The sequence below is a fragment of the Micromesistius poutassou genome (genome assembly GCF_964030765.1).
Source record: "Micromesistius poutassou genome assembly, chromosome: 15".
NCBI classification, from domain to species: Eukaryota; Metazoa; Chordata; class Actinopteri; order Gadiformes; family Gadidae; genus Micromesistius; species Micromesistius poutassou.
Genome location: NC_140285.1, coordinates 5,595,146 through 5,612,108, shown reverse-complemented (window position 1 = coordinate 5,612,108; position 16,963 = coordinate 5,595,146). Strand labels below are relative to the sequence as shown.

The following is a 16,963-nucleotide window of genomic DNA, read 5'->3' as shown; positions in this document are numbered from 1 at the left end:
TGCGCAAATTCAGTTGGGCGAGACGATGTGTTGCGTGAAGCCTACCGCACTGTACAGGGCAGGCCCGGGCGACCGAAGGAAGGAGTGACGACGGCTGCGGGACGGAGCTTTAGAATAAAAGGACGTTCAGATACGACAGCTGTGCACGGATAACATCTAGACACGCGTGTTGCGTGGGTTTCACAGCATGGTTGGAGGGCCAATACGAGGTAGGGCGGTACAGATCTTCTCGTCGCAGAAAGGTGGACACGGACGTAATAAGACGTCGAAACGTAGGTTAAAAATCACAACAGGATTCCCTACATAATGGAAATAACAGATGTTTGGGAATTGTTCAATCGCTTCTTTCCGCCAATCTCAGTTGACGTCGGTCTCTTATCTTTCCGACGATGCCCGGTCGAAGAGAGGTTGTTCTGGTCCTGCCGGCTGAAGGTGAGATGCTGCCGTGATGTGTCTTCTGTATCTGCTTTCCCCTCCTTGCTACAAACCAAGGGTCCGGGCGTACAGTGGGGGGAGCCTCTCGCGGCCCCCAACCAATCGGTTATCAGAACGCACAAACGCTGGTTGGTTTGTCAGCAATCGCTGATTGGTTGGTAACGGAGTGAAATCCCGCCCACTGCACGCTCGAGCCCTTGGAGCAACAGATCTAGCGTTCCCCTTTGTCGTTTGGGCGTGGTCTGCATCTTGCCCTTTAAAGTGGTACCCTGCGCCTCAGCATCCCAACCAGCTCCCGCCCCTTTCTCATCCGGATGGACACGAGAGCGGATGTATCCGAGTTGTTTTTGATCCTACGTAGTCTTTAAACGCCGTGAACACATGCAAGTGTATGTAAAACATTCAATGTTATTACATGCAGTTAGAATGTAATTAATGGTAATATATTTATATTAACTACTTGTATTACTGCACTTGAACATGTGTAGTCTGCTTGACAATTGTTCCCAATTTTTATGTTCAATACTTTCCTGATATGATTAATGAACTAACTATTGTGGGTATAGATGACATTGGAAATATTGATCAAAAGATGAGATGCTGGACATTAACGGTGCATCATCGTAGAGTCCCACTGGAACCGGGCAATGACGAAGCAGCAAAAATGCTTTTCACTCACAGGCTTCTTTTAAAGGGGCCCGCTTTCACTGCGTCTCCACATCACACACAGCCATTACAAAAGATACACTTCAACGCTTGTCCCAACAATGCCACTCATTTTAGAGCAGGTATTAAAATAGCGATAATTATACATCTTGGGATGACTCATTTAACCATGTAATTCAATGCAAAACCAACATCAAAACAGGATTAGTGTTTTATGTAAATAGTTTAATATTAAATAAAAAAAGACTCCCATATAAAAAGAAAGCTAAAGTCCACAATTTAATCTTCGTCTTTTTAAACACAAGTATTGAAAACAAAAGGGTAGAATGAGAAAAATACTTAATTACAATTCCCAGAAAAAATTAACAATGTCTTTTTCTCTCGTCTCTCCTTCTCTAACAATATAAAATCAAAATCAAAAGGCATTAACTGTACATATGTACAAATATCCTAGTGTAGAAATTGCATAATCTGCTATCTTTTCCACTTCTATTATTTTTTTCATTAAATACAGCTATTTATCTTAGGGCAGGGCAGTGTGTTTGGAGAGCTCAATCAGTGATATGAAGAAATCAGGTAGTCAGAGATGGAGATAGGATGTCCACAGAAACACAACATCACACTTTTTCATTCAACTACAATGACATAAAACGGTAATGAAAGTGTGTAGCTCAAAGTATTCCTATGCATGTTCAAAGACTTCATTCCACTTGAACATTTAGGACTGTGTGGAAATGTGACATACCCCACACACACACACACACACACGGTCTGGACAATATGACAATGCACTGAGTGACATCACAGTGTAGCTGGACATTTTTGTATCTTTTTTAATATTTTTAATTTTCTTTTAAATACAAAAATAACCAAAATTTGTAGCCATATAAATCTAAAATAATTGTGGGAGTTTTATAACATATTGAATGGTTATTACAGGCTACTCATACTATTCAGAAGTGCCTTGAACTGTGGGCGTGTGTACACACGTGATTTTGAAGACTTCAAGTTTAGCGTTTGCCGTTTCTCATGTCCTACGGTAGGTATTGTAGTATGAAGAACGAAAACCTCATGAACATTGCACCCCACGTTGCACAGCGACTTTGTAACAGACATACAAATAAATAACCACAAAGGAGATGGTGAAAGCTTGATAAAGAAAAAAAAAAAAAAAACTTTTTTTTTTCTTCTTGGAATGTGAATACCGGTTAAATTCAAACCGGTTTCAGAGAGAAATTGTCGGGTTTGCACTGGTGGTTCACATTCAAAATTATTTCCACAAGCCTGACAAAATATATATATATATATATATATATATATATATAGATATATACACAGAGATATATATGTATATATACATAAAGATAACTATGTTTTAAGGTTTTAAAATTGTTTTAAATAAAAAGATCATGGTTGTTCCCTTTTGACATTTTTCCAAACCATAGGAAAGACTTGTGAAGTAAAACCAGTGACTTTTTTATTTTATTTTTTTTACTGTGGATCGAGGTCACACTTTGTCGAGTAACTTTGAATTCAACCAAACCGTAACGCTACACAGAGGGCCGGACGAGAGAGGGCTCAGAAACAGCACTGTTGACCAGCACACTGCCAAGATGGACGCCGTACTCATACAGAACACATACACACAAACACACACAAACTGATATTCATTTATACTCACTCACTTTCAATGGAGAGCAAACGTATCATTCAAGTAGATGGGCTCATCCTGACTCACAGTAAACACAATGAGAGGAAACAGTACATGTTCATTTGCTTTTTTTCTTTTCTTATCTTGTCAACATGACTCCACAGCCGATCATTGGCGGATCCCTGACCAAACCAGCCAACCATTCTTTTTTCTCTTTCCGAGATCCAGGAGAGAAACTAAGTGAGCTAAATCCCCTCTGGATCCTTCTGTGTTTCTCAATCTAGAGCTCTCCTATGTTTCCAATAGTGTTTTCCTTAATATCTGACATGACAAAGGTATAGTATTAGTGCAGTTGTAAAAAATTAGAGAACATTTCTTTAGACAGTAGACGGTGATAGAAAGGGAGAGGCAGGGAGAGGCGGGGAGTGTAGTCGAGGAGGGGGAGGGTGTCAGACCATCCTGATTGGTCCACAGCACTGGAGTGACCTCTTCCTCTCCCACCAATCACTGCCTCTGAGACCTCGCTCCGCGTCGCCGCCGTCCCCGGACCGACCTCTCGGGCTTCAGCAGGACTGCCTGCAAGACACGAGCATGCAGGGTCTGCACAGTGAGTACACCATCTAGTTACACACATATACACACACAGAGATACGGTGGTGGTGCTGAAACGTTTCTCACCGTGGGTCTGGTCTCCTCTAGGCCTGGGGCTTCCATGTCTCTAAAGTCTTCTAGAACATTCTGTAGCCTGGGAAGAAAACAACAACGTCACCCTTCAACTGACATTGTGTACAGCAGCCACTTGGGTCATGTTTCTTGGTCCTGGTTGGATAAAATGTCCTTACTCTCTACAGACATGGGCTTGAAAACAGACGCTTACGGGCCAAAATCCAATAATATACTTAGTGCCCGGGAGCAAACGCAGCATTAAAACATAATCTTACGTTTGTTTCCTCTTCCTCCCTCTCCTGGCTCCCACCGTCGGGGCCACCTGATCCTGAGAAATGTCACAATACAAAATAAATTACAAACTAGTTGTGTATCAAAAAAAAGATCCCTTTTTCATAACTTTGCAAACAAACACAAAAAACATTGCTAAAACGCTGTCTATATTGTGAACCAAGCTCTTTGATAAGCTCCTGCACAGCCAAAGAGAAGAGAGGGAGAGAGCCCCACACTCATCGTGGAGGGATGGGAAACTACCAAGGAACACCTATAGAAGGAACTTGTTACTGGTCAAGGAACGTGTGGCGTTTTTTAAAGGCTCCATTGTGGATTCAGCTGCCAGCCAAACAGCTATGATCAACAGGTAGTTTGTGTGAGTCATGCTGGCAAGGGGGCTACCCAGGGAGGAGACTGTTGGGCAGGATGACGAAGGATGGCAGGCAGACTGAGGAGGAGGAGGCCCAGGATGACGGCCTGGTGAGCTGACATGACTACAGTATTACATGGACTACTTAGGAGGTTGTGATGGACATGTGATCCACATATTAAAAAATAAAGGCCAATGGAGGAAATTATAAAATTCCCAGGGAACTATATACTGAGTGAACCGTTGCCAGAAAATGTACCGAGCTGAGAGAGGGGGGGGCGGGGGGCGCACTGGCGGACAGCCGACCCTCCAGTTCAGGAGGGCCAGACTCTGCAGCTTTTTTACAGTTTGTGCAAGTCATCGAACATTTATCAATATACAGTCCAGGCTCAGAGAAAGTCTGGTGTGGAATAAGAAGGGTGGGATCAGCTGTTTCACACTGCCACAAGACACTGGGCCCTCCAACGCTGTCTGGAGCTGAACGCCCAGACCAGGGATCCTTCAGCTCTTCCCATGAAGGAAGAGGACGGCCCCGAAAGGCCAGTGTCATTACGGAAGGGATAACGTCGTAAGTTGTAGCATAATACACACACACACAATATCATGTGTACACTTCATGAAATCAATTAAGGATGAAGCGAAATAATAATATATTAATTCAGGGTTCCCCCGTGGACTTTTTAACATGGTGTTGCAGGCACTCCCAGCCACTCACACCATGCGTCCAGGGGGTGTAGGGTGTAGAAATGTATACAGAAAAATCCCTCCAACATGATCTCCTTAATAAAGATAACTACACAACTCTGAGAGCATGCAGCGGAGACTCAGGGACATGCTTACCCTGCCCTGGTCCGTGTGCAGGAGCATCGCCCCCACGCCCCCCTCCTCCTTGGGCCGCCCACCGGCCCCGTCCCTGGGGCCCAGGTAGCCCCCGGCCTGACCCAGGCCCCCGCACTGCCTCTCGGGCCCCGGGTGTCCGTAGGGCCGGGAGTCCGTCTTGGCCTCCTCCAGGTAGATGGGCGGCAGCGGGGGCTCGTGGTGGGTCTGCCCCTCGGCCACCCGCCCGCCCGTCTTCCGCTGGGAGGTGGGCGAGGAGGCCCCCACCTCGCTGGGCTTGGGCGTGCCCTGGGCCGGCGAGTGGGCGGCGGCGGCGGCCTCCAGGCTGAGGCGGGACAGGTCGGGGTTGCGGAGGGAGCAGGCCCGCCGGGGGCTGAGGGAGGCCGGGGCGCCGGCGTGGGGCAGCAGGGCAGGGTGGGCGGAGGCCTCCTCCCCCAGCGCCGAGGGGAAGGTGACGGGGGGTAAGGCACAGAAGGGCGAGGTGGGGTCCGCGGGCCCCGACTGGGCGCCTTCCTCCTGCTCTTTTGCGCTGACCTGGAGGAAGGAGGTGTAGATGGTGTCCATGAAGGAGGTGTACGGGTCGATCAGGCCACCGCCGCCTCCGCCCACTCCCACTCCACGGCCGGAGCCTCCCTCTGAGCCCCCTCGCTGCTGGGGAGGGGCGGGCGGGCAGGCTGGCAGGTCTGCAGCTGGGGACCGGGTCGGGCTGGGGATCACCAATGGAGCTAGCTGATTGGCCGGCATTTCTTCATGGGGGGCGGGGCTTTGCGTTCCTCGCAACGACATTGGCTTGTCTTCCTCTGTGGGGGGTGCGATGTTGAGCTGCAGACAAACCGAGGAAAGGTTTTAAAAACAAAGAAATTTAATAAAGATGAATCACATGTAAAATATTTAAATATATATATATATATATTTTTTTTTTGTATGGCCTAACCTGACTGTATATATTCTAATTATTGGACATTTCATGTATCTCTACCTGTATGTTGTTGAGCAGGTTGATGGCTCCATCAGGGCCCTGCAGCAGAGGCATGCCCAGAGCAGAGGCTTGAACTGGGGGCAGGAGTAGAGCCCCATGCCCCAGACCCACCATGTTGTGAAAGCCAGCGAGGCCCGAGAGATCACCTACAAAACATTCACAAAATAGAGAAAGAGTCTATATACTGAAAATATAATACAAATGTTGATATATTAATATAATGCTAATAAACTATCTTATTAGACATTTTCTATTCCTGTCTTTGTAATTTGGATAGGAGTTTCTCCTACAGGGATTTGACCAAGGCCTGTTATTTAAATGTCAGCAATTCAGTTGTGCAAACAAACTAAATACCCCAAACCCAAATTAACTTAACATAAACTGTATCAGTCCAAATGGCCATGATTGTAGCCTGCTGGCAGTGACCCACCTAGCACAGCCGGGTTTAGCAGCGAGGGCAGCAGCTGCTGGAGGAGGTGGTTGTCCTTGCCCTGAAGAGGCAGAGGGATCAGGGTGTCGCCGGCAGGGTCAGAGGTCACCTGGGGAGACGAAGAGCGGGAGAGCGGAGGATGACGAGGAGGAAGAGGGCTTAGACAATGAGGAACATACGCGCTCGGTCAGGGAGGGACGGCGATAAACGCGGCTGAAGCGTGCCGACGCAATAAGCATCCACTGCTGTTTCACCACATGGGTCGTTGACAAATAGCTCTCTAAATCGATAAAGATGTATTTTCGCATGCAACGGTATTTGAGACAACAGATCCATAGCCGTAAAAGGAAACAGACCTCGGCTAAAAATACATTGAAGGGGGTGTTGGGAAAGGGTTTAAGCGTTCTTTTAACAGGAAAGCTCCGTGACTAAAGGGGAAGAGAACAACAATGGAGCAGCCCCAGGAGCGAGGTGAGCCGTTGTTCTAAGGGAAGGCTGTGGGAGGACACGAGGGAAGACTAACGGCGGAGATAGGCGGGCTCCTACCTGAGGTGGGGTGTGTTGGGTTTGCTGTGCAGTGGGGGCTAGCTGGGTGAGGGGAGGTGGGTGGAGTTCTGCGGAGCCGGCCAGGGCGGCAGCCAGCAGGGCGGGGCTGAGGGAGAGGAAGGCCCCGGGGTTGGGCGAGAGAGGGGAGGGGAGGAGGAGTGCCTGCAGCGCCTGCAGGGAGCCCTCGGCGGAGTTGGGAGGAGGAGCAGGATGGTGGTGGTGGTGGTGGTGGTGGGGAGGTGGGTGTGGAGGAGGAGGGAGGAGGCCCTGCAGGATCTCTAGGAGGCTTGGCCCCTGGAGGCCCGAGGGGTCCAGGAGGCCGGTGCTCTTGTCCAACGGCGGGAGGCCATCGAGGGGGGCCGGGATCTGCTGCGACTGGTGGAGGGGGAGCTCCAGGCCCAGCTGGCCAAGTCCTGATAGTCCAGAGAGAGGTAACATGGGGCCATGCTGTTGGCCCAGCAGCAGGGAGGCCATGAGCAGAGCCTGGAGGCTGGGTTTCTCAGCCAGCCCGAGATCAGCCTCCGGTCCTGGGTTGGAGGAGGGGCCGTTCGGGGGCAGGAGCGGGTTCAGCAGACCCAGAGGCAGTTCCCCGTGGGCGCCGAACAACAAGGGCAACAGGGGGAACAGCGGATTGCTGTTCATGTGTTGTTGTTGTTTGTGTTGGTGATCCTGGGCGTGCTGCACCGTGTCTTGTTGTTGCTGCTGCTGCTGCTGCTGCATGATCAACTCTGGGGACTGTTGGTCGCCTGGGAGATGCTCCGAGAGGTTCTGCTGGGAGGCCGGACCCTGTCCCTGCTGCCCGCACATCCACATCCCCCCGAGGGGCAGGGAGGCCAGGACGGCGGGGTCCAGGAGAGAGGGCAGCCCCCCGGTGGTGGACAGCAACTGTAGCAGCTGCTCCTGGTTCATGAAGGGGAAGGCCTCGGCCAGAGAGAGGGTGGTGTTGTCCGCCAGGGCGGAGGGGGTGCTGGGACCGGAGCTGTCCCCGGGAGGCGGGGGATTAGGTGGAGGAGGGCCGGGGCTGCTGTGGTGGGGGTGGCCCGGTGTAGGGCCTCTGCTAGTGTCTGGGGAAGATTTAGCCCCCGTGGAGGTGGTCTCAGCGTCAACACCGACACCCTCTCCTGGTTCTGGGGAAGCACAATGTTGTATGTATGAGAAACAATCCGATGTATATTCTGTGCATTAGTTCACTTTCCCAATAATTTGAAAGACAGTGACAATCCAACAAAAAAAAAATACATTATCTGAGTATAACGTTGATTTGTGTCTCCCACAAAACACTTTTTATCATTCAACAAAGCAAAGAAATTATATTTGAGTCATGTCAGCAAAAACACAAACTCCCGTTCAACCTCATTTTCAGTAAACAGTCTTCCCTGGCCCTTTATAAAATAACCAGCGCTTTGCCACGGTAATAAACCAACGCCATTGCTCACCTGTGCTGTGGTTTCCCATCTGGGTCCGGTCCGAGGAGCTCTGTTCCACCTGGGGGGAGGTGGATGAAGAGGCCAGGAGGTTCAGGACGTGGTTGCTGAGATCCAGAGGCTTGGGGGAGGTGGGTGTGGCCGTGCCGCCCTGAGAATAACTCAGCTCCCCGGGCGTCGGCGTGTCTGTGGCCTGCGCTGCCATGGAGACCAGTAGACCCAGGGACTCCCGCGACGGCGCTCTGGAGAGCAACCCCGCCACACGGTGGTGGCCGGGGGCGGGGCGTCGCTGCGGCTGTTCCGAGGCGGAGGGCGAGGGGGTGGTGCGGGAGCGGGGCGAGTGGGGGTTGGAGGGGGAGCAGAGTCTCTGCACGGGGCTGGACCGGCTTGAGTGCGTCTGGGACGGAGAGGAGGAGGGCGGCGGAGGCGTCGTGGTGGGAAGAGGGGTAGTGTTGCCGGGCCGGCTTGGAGACTGAGTCTTTAGAGAGCGGCCGTGGGACGAGGGCTTGGAGGTGGACAGCAGCGGCCTGGGGCTCTGCCGCTTGCTGCCCTTCCCGCCGCCGCCACCGCCCCCGGCTAAAGATCCCAGTTGGGCGGAGGCCGAGATGGTGGCCGCGGCGGAGGCCTGAGCGTTCTGGACGCTCAGCAGGTGCAACAGGGCGGAGAGGGGCTGCGTCGGGGGATCCAGCCCCGGTGGAGGCCCCGTGTTGGCCGTCAGGCCTGTAGTGAAGTCCAGGGCCTCCATTTGTCTGGAAGGCCCAGTGTTGGGTGCTATTTGATGGGCGGCAGCGGGTAGCCGGGGGGGTATCTGTCCGGGGGGGAGATGGTAGTGGTTCTCTAGAGCAATGGTGTTGTTGTGTGCGGCTGAGGTAGAGGAAGGGTGCGAGGAGGGAGGAAACGACGAGGAGGTGGACAGGTTGATGATGGCGGTGGAAAGGAGGTCTCCCGGCGGCGTCTTCCTGGGCCCGTTGGCGAGCTGCTGGGTCTCTCTGAGCATGCTCAGAACCGTGGGGGACTGCCGGTGCCGCTTCCTGTGTGAGGCGTTGCGCTCCACCGCGGGGGGTAAGTGATGAGCGGACGCCACCAGGGACTGGGCCAGAGGGTGTGATGGAGGGAAGAGGAAGGAGGGGTGCGGGGAGGGGTGCCTACTTGCAGAGATGGAGGAAGGAGGGGGGTTGTGGTGTAAAGTGCTGTTTTTTACCTTCGACGACTGCTGCTGCTTCTGTAGTTGTTGCTGCTGCTGCTGGGTCTCTTTCAGGAGCTCCAGAGGACAGGCCGAGCTCACCGGGTTGCTGCCCGTGTGCGAGCTCTGGCCCTGGGTGGTCTGGTTAGCGAGCTGGGCCTTAGCGGCTGCGGAGAGCAAGCTGCTAGCGGGGAAGGATGTCGGGTGCGGTGGCCGGCTCTGATGGTGGTTCAGGAACACCCCCAAAGGCAAACCAGAGGACCCAAAACCCAGCGGTCCCAAGTTCCCTGCGGATCCCACACTGCCCATCGAACTCCCCACTTTATCCAGGGCGAGGGATAGGTTGTGGGGGATGCTGCTGCTGCTGCTTTGGTTGGCCAGTAGGGCGGCATTGCCGGGGAGGGGGAGGTGGTTGTGGTTATTAGTGCTGCTGTTGCCTGAGTTCTTAAACTGCTCCAGAATGTCCTCCAGCTTGTACTTGGAGAAGTGCAGGCTGGGATTGGGGGAGCCGCCGGGGAGCGGCGAGTGTGGGGAGGAAGAGGTGGAGTTCCTCCTCGGAGGGAAGGTGCTTCCCATAAGTCCCCCTCCACCCTCGCCACCCCCCTGCTCCGACAGCAAGGAGGAGGCTGAGGGGTGGCGGGAGCGCTGGCGAGGCGAGACGCAGCTCATACTGTGGATGGAGGGGGAGGGGGCCGGCGAGAGGGAGAGGGGAGACCCCGCGGCGACCGACCCGTGGGGGTGACGGGGGCCCGGGGCTAGCGGGGAGGAGGGCGGCGGGGAGAGGGGCCCCAGGCGAGGCGAGCCGGGCGTCTCGGGGGTTTTGGGGGTGGACCTCTGGCTCTGACTGAGATTCTGCGGCGTCGTGGTGGTGCGAGGCGACCTCTGCGCCGCGCCGTACGGGAAGGGGGAGCCGGTGGAAGCGTTGGTGGAGGAGGAGGAGGAGGACGAGGAGGAGGAGGAGGAGGAGGAAGGGATGGGAGGGAGGTGAGGATGCTGTAGTCTCCTCAGAGCGTCCAGGGCGTGGTGGGAGTTTGTGCTTGTGTGCCGGAGCGGGGAGGAGCCGTTGTAGGGGTACAGGAGCCCCGGGGAGGTCCTGGGGCTGGTGCAGCCCGATGGGGGCTGGAGGTTGCCATGGGCACGCGTGGGGGCGGGGGCGGGGTGGGGTTTGGCTGGGTAGGCACAGCGCTCCTCTTCCTCCCGGTCCGCACGCCCGACCAGCGCCATCCTCTTTGGCTCGCGGTGGTCCGACAGGCCACTGTGGCGCTCTGCAGGCGCCGCCGGAGAGAGGTCCCGGAATGAGACAAATCGATGAAAAACAATCAGTTATGTGGCAGATGGTGTAAAACAGAAACAGATGCCGGGTGGAGGGAGTACAATCAGTTTACTTCAAATTCAACTTCAAGTTAGGTTTTTCTAAACACAAAACTACACCAAGCCATATTGATAGCATGAGACAGACAAAACCGGGTTTATTAATGTAGCGTATTTCGAGTTTATGTACATGTTTACTGTAGGAACCAAACACAGTAAATATCATCAATAGCCATATCAAGACTGTACAGTAATGATGTACCATAGCTAGCTTAGCCAGCTAGCCTAGCCACCATAGCCAAAACAGTATATGTCTATCACTCTACCTGGAGGATGGAGGGTGGCAAAGGGCAGCTGTGACGCCTGCATGCTGCGGCACAGCGTGGCCATGGCAACCACTTTCCTGCGATGGTTACAGAGTTTGGTCATATCCTGCTCCGCCTTGCCCAGTGGCTGACTGTGCTGCTCCACCTTAACGCCTGTGCCAAAGTTGAACACCTGCACCCAACCGGTAGATGGATTTGAACAACTTTCATTAGTGAAGAGGACACAGGTCATCCAGATGGTTCCATTTCGGATATCCGGGTTTGGCATGTAAACAGCTACATGAATACAAATACATTAGACCTATTTGTATTAATAATGCAAAGAATGTCAGATTGGATCATTATCACAAATGAATACTTGCAATTTTCCAAAACTGTATTGGTATGTAATAAATTAACATTAATAACTACAAAAGTGAACATCTGTTGTTAACATCTGTTGTCAGTACAGGCTGCTGCAGTGTGGACTGCAGCATGGGTTTTGTTGGCAGAACAGTAAAGAGAGATTTAAAACCCAGAGCAGAAAAAGTGAGAATGAATGCCAAAGGTACGAACACATAGAAGAAAGAGAATGACATGCCGAAGATACAACACAGTGCAGAAAGAGAATGACATGCCGAAGATACAACACAGTGCAGAAAGAGAATAACATGCCAAAGGTACGAAAATGCAGCAGAAAGAGGGAGAGAATGAAATGCAGAAGATACGAAACAACGCAGTTAGAGAATGACATGCAGAAAATGCAAAACAACTCAGTAAGAGAATGAGATGCAGAAGGAACAGACACAGCAGAAGGAGAGAGGACATGCAGAAGGTACGAAACAACACAAAGAATGAGATGCAGAAGGAACGAAACACAGCAGATAGAGAATGACATGCCGAGGGTACGAAACACAACAGAAAGAGAATGACATAGCGAAGGTACGAAACACAGCAGGGAGAGAAGGAATGACATGTGAGGAAGACATGAAACAGCCGATAGAGAGAGTGGGAATAACATTTAGAAGATAAGTAACAGAGCAGAATGAGAGAATGACATGCAGAAGATATATTACGGCAGACACAGAGAGAATGACATTCATAAAATGACTGCACGCTAAATTTTGAACCCAAGTATCTCTTAGTTTTTTGCTGACTCACTGATCTGGCTTCTGTGTTTGAGACAGCAGGATACAATGTCTATAGTTGTGTGAAGTCGTTTTTTTTTTAATGTGACTATGACGACATTACCTTTTGGATGACAAGTGGACACTCTAGGCCACATTTGCAGGTGCCATCGGTCAACAAGTAGGCCTTCACCTCCTCCAGAGAAGACAGGCAAGTGCCACTGGGACTACAGACCAGAGAATAAATCCCAGTATTAAGCACAACCCAATTCAGTGCAATAGTCACATTGGGTCTTATCACAAAATCAAACGACTGACTAAATCCTAAACTGCAAGATGACTCAATGTTTGAATTGCAAGATATGCCAAAAACACCTGGCAACTCCTGGACAAAATAAAATATTTCGACAACCAAATTCCTGCTTTCCTCTCACGCACCGCCTTCCCCACTATTTGTTTCCAAGAACAACAGTTCAGGACTGACAGCAAACTTTTGCAATTTCTGCAGTCATGTAATTAATAGAGGATTGTTATTCAAGCAAGACCGTGAAGTCTTACAGAATTTAACAACGCGAGTCCTATGTATCCCTGTTCATGCAAGAAACTTTTCAGGAATTTATAAAAGTATCTCAATTAACTATCTATTCAATCTGGACAGCAACGCCTTGTACAGTTGATTTACAAAAGAGAATACAAGATTTTTATGTTCCCACTATTTAAGTCTGGAGGTGAAGCATTATCGGAGATTGGTCAAGGGGGTCTTAAAGTGAAGCAAGAAAAAGAAAATAATACATTTTAGTTTCACAAACCTATAAAATGAATCAAATCATATGATTATGTTCCCCTTGTGGGCCCACAGAATACTCTGGCACTGCAGATTCTTGGTTCATACGTTTAGTCATACGTTTCTGTGTCATTCAGCAAGATAGTAAAACCATATCCTTGCTAGCATCATTTTTAAGGTAGAAGTTCTAGTACAAATAAGAGGTCAGGGCAGGGCTCAAGAGTGGGACTCTGAGTGGGGTATTATTTTATTTGGAAATCAGCTTTCATCAGGCACTAAGTGACACAAGAATAGCTGGGGAAAACACTGTTCTTTTTGTCAATGAACACAAGAGAATCTACTTCTATTAGACATCATTCAATTAGTGTCAAAACTGAATTCATTCCACTAGAATCATGTGATTACGTGGGCTAATGTCCTTGGTGGCCTTTGTAATTCAAGCCATTCACACCTCCGCAAAGCATCCACAAAAAATAACCAAAAGCTGGATACTCTTTATGGTCCAAAATCCCCCAACTCCAAACCATCCACTCCCAAGAATACCGCACATTCGACAAGCAAAGTTTTGTTTTGGAAAGCTTGGAGCCAGATGTCAAATTTCCAATAATGGTTTCAGGCCCAACACTATGAATGTTTTTCCCATATCCACGTTTGAATCCTGCATGCTGCATCCATAAAACCTGACATGCATGTCACTACAGTATGATTGGTGTTTCAAATTGAAGGCAGCGCTTGGGAGCCCCATACCAGAGAAACCACATAACCAAAGTGTTGAAAAGACAGACAGAACAACCAACCGACCAGGGTATCTCGAGGCTGTTGCTGTCACTAGGCGGAAAATCACCCAGTAATTTGTACCAGTGAAACGTACGACACTTAACCATAGCTAAAAAGATGGCCAGCCATGCCTTATTTCTTCAGCACAGTGCATAAAAACATTGGGGAAGTACAGGCAACTTTTCCTAAATTTAAGCCCAATGTGCATCAGCAACAATAGTAGCTTGAGTGTCTATTTACTGGTGTTGTTAATCAATACACACACACACACACACACACACACACACACACACACTGAACTCTTAAAAACATTCACCAATACACTTCTTTAGCCTTGAACAAAAAATTGACAAATACATGCAGTGCAGTCCTAACATTTAGTCCTGCAGTGTTACTTAACACCAACTTAAGTGTAGCGCCACATTTCCATACTAACTCCATATATAACCAATAGTACCATTAATGACCCTAAACACCTAAAGAGAAAATCCACCCTACCTGACATAGAGCACCTGTCCACTCTCTAGCCGGCGCTGCCAGCCAATGGGGACGTGTATTGCTATGGCCTGGACCCCATCCTTGTCCCCACTGACAGTCTCACTGCCTCCCATCATTTTGTGACTTCTGTCTTCCAGAACCTGGGAAGAGCACAGAAAAATAAATAAGCACAAATCTATTGATTAACTCACATCAGAATGGTTGTTAGGAAGTGCATTATAGTTGCAAATAGCGTGACAATTATTTGATTTAAAAATATATTAAATAATCATATAATTATTTATATGATGCACTGTATTTATTCAGATACGGATCAATGATGCAAAATCATGACAAATACCCATATAAAAATGATCTATTAATATCTGATCTATAATCCATATATGCATATGAGACGACAGGTTAAAAATAGATGTGTACTTGGAAACTATAGCCACACAGAATACTTGTATTCGTCTCACAGTATAACACACTGCATACCTTGTCATCTTTGGAAAGCCAGGATCTGTTTAGGCTAGGATATCCACGGTCCGCTGTGCATGCTGGTTGTTTGGAAGGACAGACTCTGAGAAACACCGATTTGATGTTCCGTAAAGACTGTGCTTCCTGCGAATCCGCTATTCGGAAAATAACTCCTTGAGAAAGTCCTCAGTTCATATCCATGTGAAGGGCTGTCGAGAGAGCAAAAACGGATTTATATAATAGTACACCATCTACATTTTTATGCCCTTATCTTTTAATTAAACCACTGACCTACACGACTTTACATATGCAATAACAAGCGTTTCAAGAAGCGACGACCACCTTGAAGTGGGAGGGTGTGTTACGCCAGGCCTGTGTACTTTGATTAGGCGATGTTACGTTACGAAGCTACGTTACGAAGCTAATCTGCAGCTGTGGTTATAAATAAGTTGAAATCCAACACGCTGACAGCATCAAAAAGAAACACGAATTTTCTCAAATTGACATTCAGTATTTCGCGATGAACCACAACTGCCCAAACATGGAAAACGAGAATGCAAAAATGGGTTTTTAATAAGTATGGACGTGGATACCATGCTAATAACCAAGCTAATGGCTAAGCTACTTTGCTACTCTACTTTGTGCAATGTTGTCGTGACAGCTGTCAGGCGCACTAACCCTTAATAGCAAAAGTCTTGAGAGGCACAATTTAAAAACGAACGAACGCACAACAAGAGACGTATGGTCCCAGTCTGTAGTGAGGACAGCGGCGGCGTCTATCAGGACTAGTATCAGCTGAACGGGTCGGGTTTTCTCTGCGTTCAGACCGATGTTTTCCAAGTTTTGGACTCTCCGTTTTCTCTAGCTCGCGGGAGAATCAGGAGTTAGCCGACATGCTAGCCAACTAGCTGAAGATTGTTTTGGATACAGTTGCTCTGCTTCTTACAAAGCATCAAATTAACAACGCAACCTACTTAGATCCGATACGTGTGGGTTCAATTGCGTGACCCTCGCAACGTCTCCTAGTCCGGTTTAAAAAACAAAGGGCGACAACGGTTCATTTTACTGCGCCTCGGCTCCCAGGCTAATATTAGCCAAATAGCTGGGGTGAAGAGCTAGCATGGGTTGAAATTTACTTGATTCTTCACTGTCCCAAGAAGAAGGATGTCCCGCTCCGGCTGCACAATCACCCGACCCTTACTCCCGTCACTCTTTCATGAAATAACCGTGCAATCCGTTATGTATATCCAACATCTGAATCGATCCATTAATCCTTAATTCATAGTTAGCCCACTGTTATTTTTTTCTTGCAGATTCCGTGCAAAAAAAATAATGGAGTTTTCTATCGCGCCTGCGCAATGGTTTGGGAGAGTGTATTGTACCCGACATGCAACGGGACCTTTGTGGTGTGTTCCAGACATGTCTCGAGCTCCTTGATAAAGGATACGATAAGAAGCAATTGCATAATAATAGGCCCACGACAGATGTCTTTCTATAAAAGAGTACAATAGATCCGGGTGTATCTCAAACTGCTCTCTTCAGTGCAGTATATTATGCCATACTGTAGCACCAGTGTTCACAATTTAAACATATCTCTAAGATACCAACACATTGCATTTTACAAATTGGGTTTAATCACATTGTCCCAAAGGAAATCCATTCATATGATATATATCATACATTATGTGTAAAAAAAAAAAGAATAAATAATCTAGATGAAACATTTGTATTTTATGAATTTGACATATTATCCTTGCAGCTGCAGTGGGAATTTTACCATATCTGAGAAGATAAAATAAAAAATATTTTTAATGAAACCAGCCATTTTTTTAATGCTATTAATTAGCACTAATTAGTATAGAACAACACATGAATGCATGTCTAGGTTCTGCTCCAAAAACATCCTTGACTCCATAATGGATACAATTGAATAACTTACTGCAATTATATTGCACACTATGGCACAACTTTGCACACGCCTATGATACAAAGCACTGAGAGTTCTCAGTCAAGGGCACACAGTGGAAAACAGACCAAGGACAGACACCTATACACACATACACGGTACAGGTATACCAGTATAGAGAATTCAGAATACAGTATTCTTGACGTATTTAAAACAAGAACAGAGATTAGTGTTTTCATTAGTTGAACACGGTGTGTGTGTGTGTGTGTGTGTGTGTGTGTGTGTGTGTGTGTGTGTGTGTTTGTGCAGACGGGCCATAGGGACACATGAGTA

General features: G+C 48.7%; 1 protein-coding gene across 4 annotated transcripts; it reads right to left on the bottom strand.

The window, feature by feature from the left end:
* Positions 1-1,323: 1,323 nt before the first annotated feature.
* Positions 1,324-16,025, bottom strand: mbd6 (methyl-CpG binding domain protein 6). Of its 4 annotated transcripts, none has more exons than XM_084480014.1 (13): positions 15,861-16,025; positions 14,743-14,933; positions 14,263-14,402; positions 12,328-12,430; positions 11,098-11,269; positions 8,290-10,725; positions 6,854-7,980; positions 6,308-6,416; positions 5,878-6,023; positions 4,902-5,720; positions 3,694-3,746; positions 3,431-3,497; positions 1,324-3,352 (listed from the first exon to the last, which is right to left on the bottom strand). In XM_084480014.1, the coding sequence occupies exons 3-13, from the start codon at positions 14,376-14,378 to the stop codon at positions 3,257-3,259; spliced, it is 5,244 nt and encodes a 1,747-aa protein (XP_084336140.1). In that variant the 5' UTR covers positions 14,379-14,402; positions 14,743-14,933; positions 15,861-16,025; the 3' UTR covers positions 1,324-3,256. The 4 variants fall into 4 exon arrangements, with proteins under 4 accessions (XP_084336140.1, XP_084336143.1, XP_084336142.1 ...); XM_084480017.1 differs by having other exon boundaries at positions 1,324-3,328; XM_084480016.1 differs by lacking the exon at positions 15,861-16,025 and adding an exon at positions 15,699-15,768.
* Between the last annotated feature and the right edge of the window lie 938 nt (positions 16,026-16,963).

What these genes read in the sequence shown, in the direction of transcription:
- mbd6 (XM_084480014.1), bottom strand. Translation starts at nt 14,378, where the DNA reads ATGATGGGAGGCAGTGAGACTGTCAGTGGGGACAAGGATGGGGTCCAG. An exon ending in GGACAGGTGCTCTATGTCAG is followed by an intron (nt 12,431 to 14,262) that starts GTAGGGTGGATT and finishes TCTGGTCTGTAG; the next exon opens with TCCCAGTGGCACTTGCCTGT. An exon ending in GATGGGAAACCACAGCACAG is followed by an intron (nt 7,981 to 8,289) that starts GTGAGCAATGGC and finishes GTGCTTCCCCAG; the next exon opens with AACCAGGAGAGGGTGTCGGT.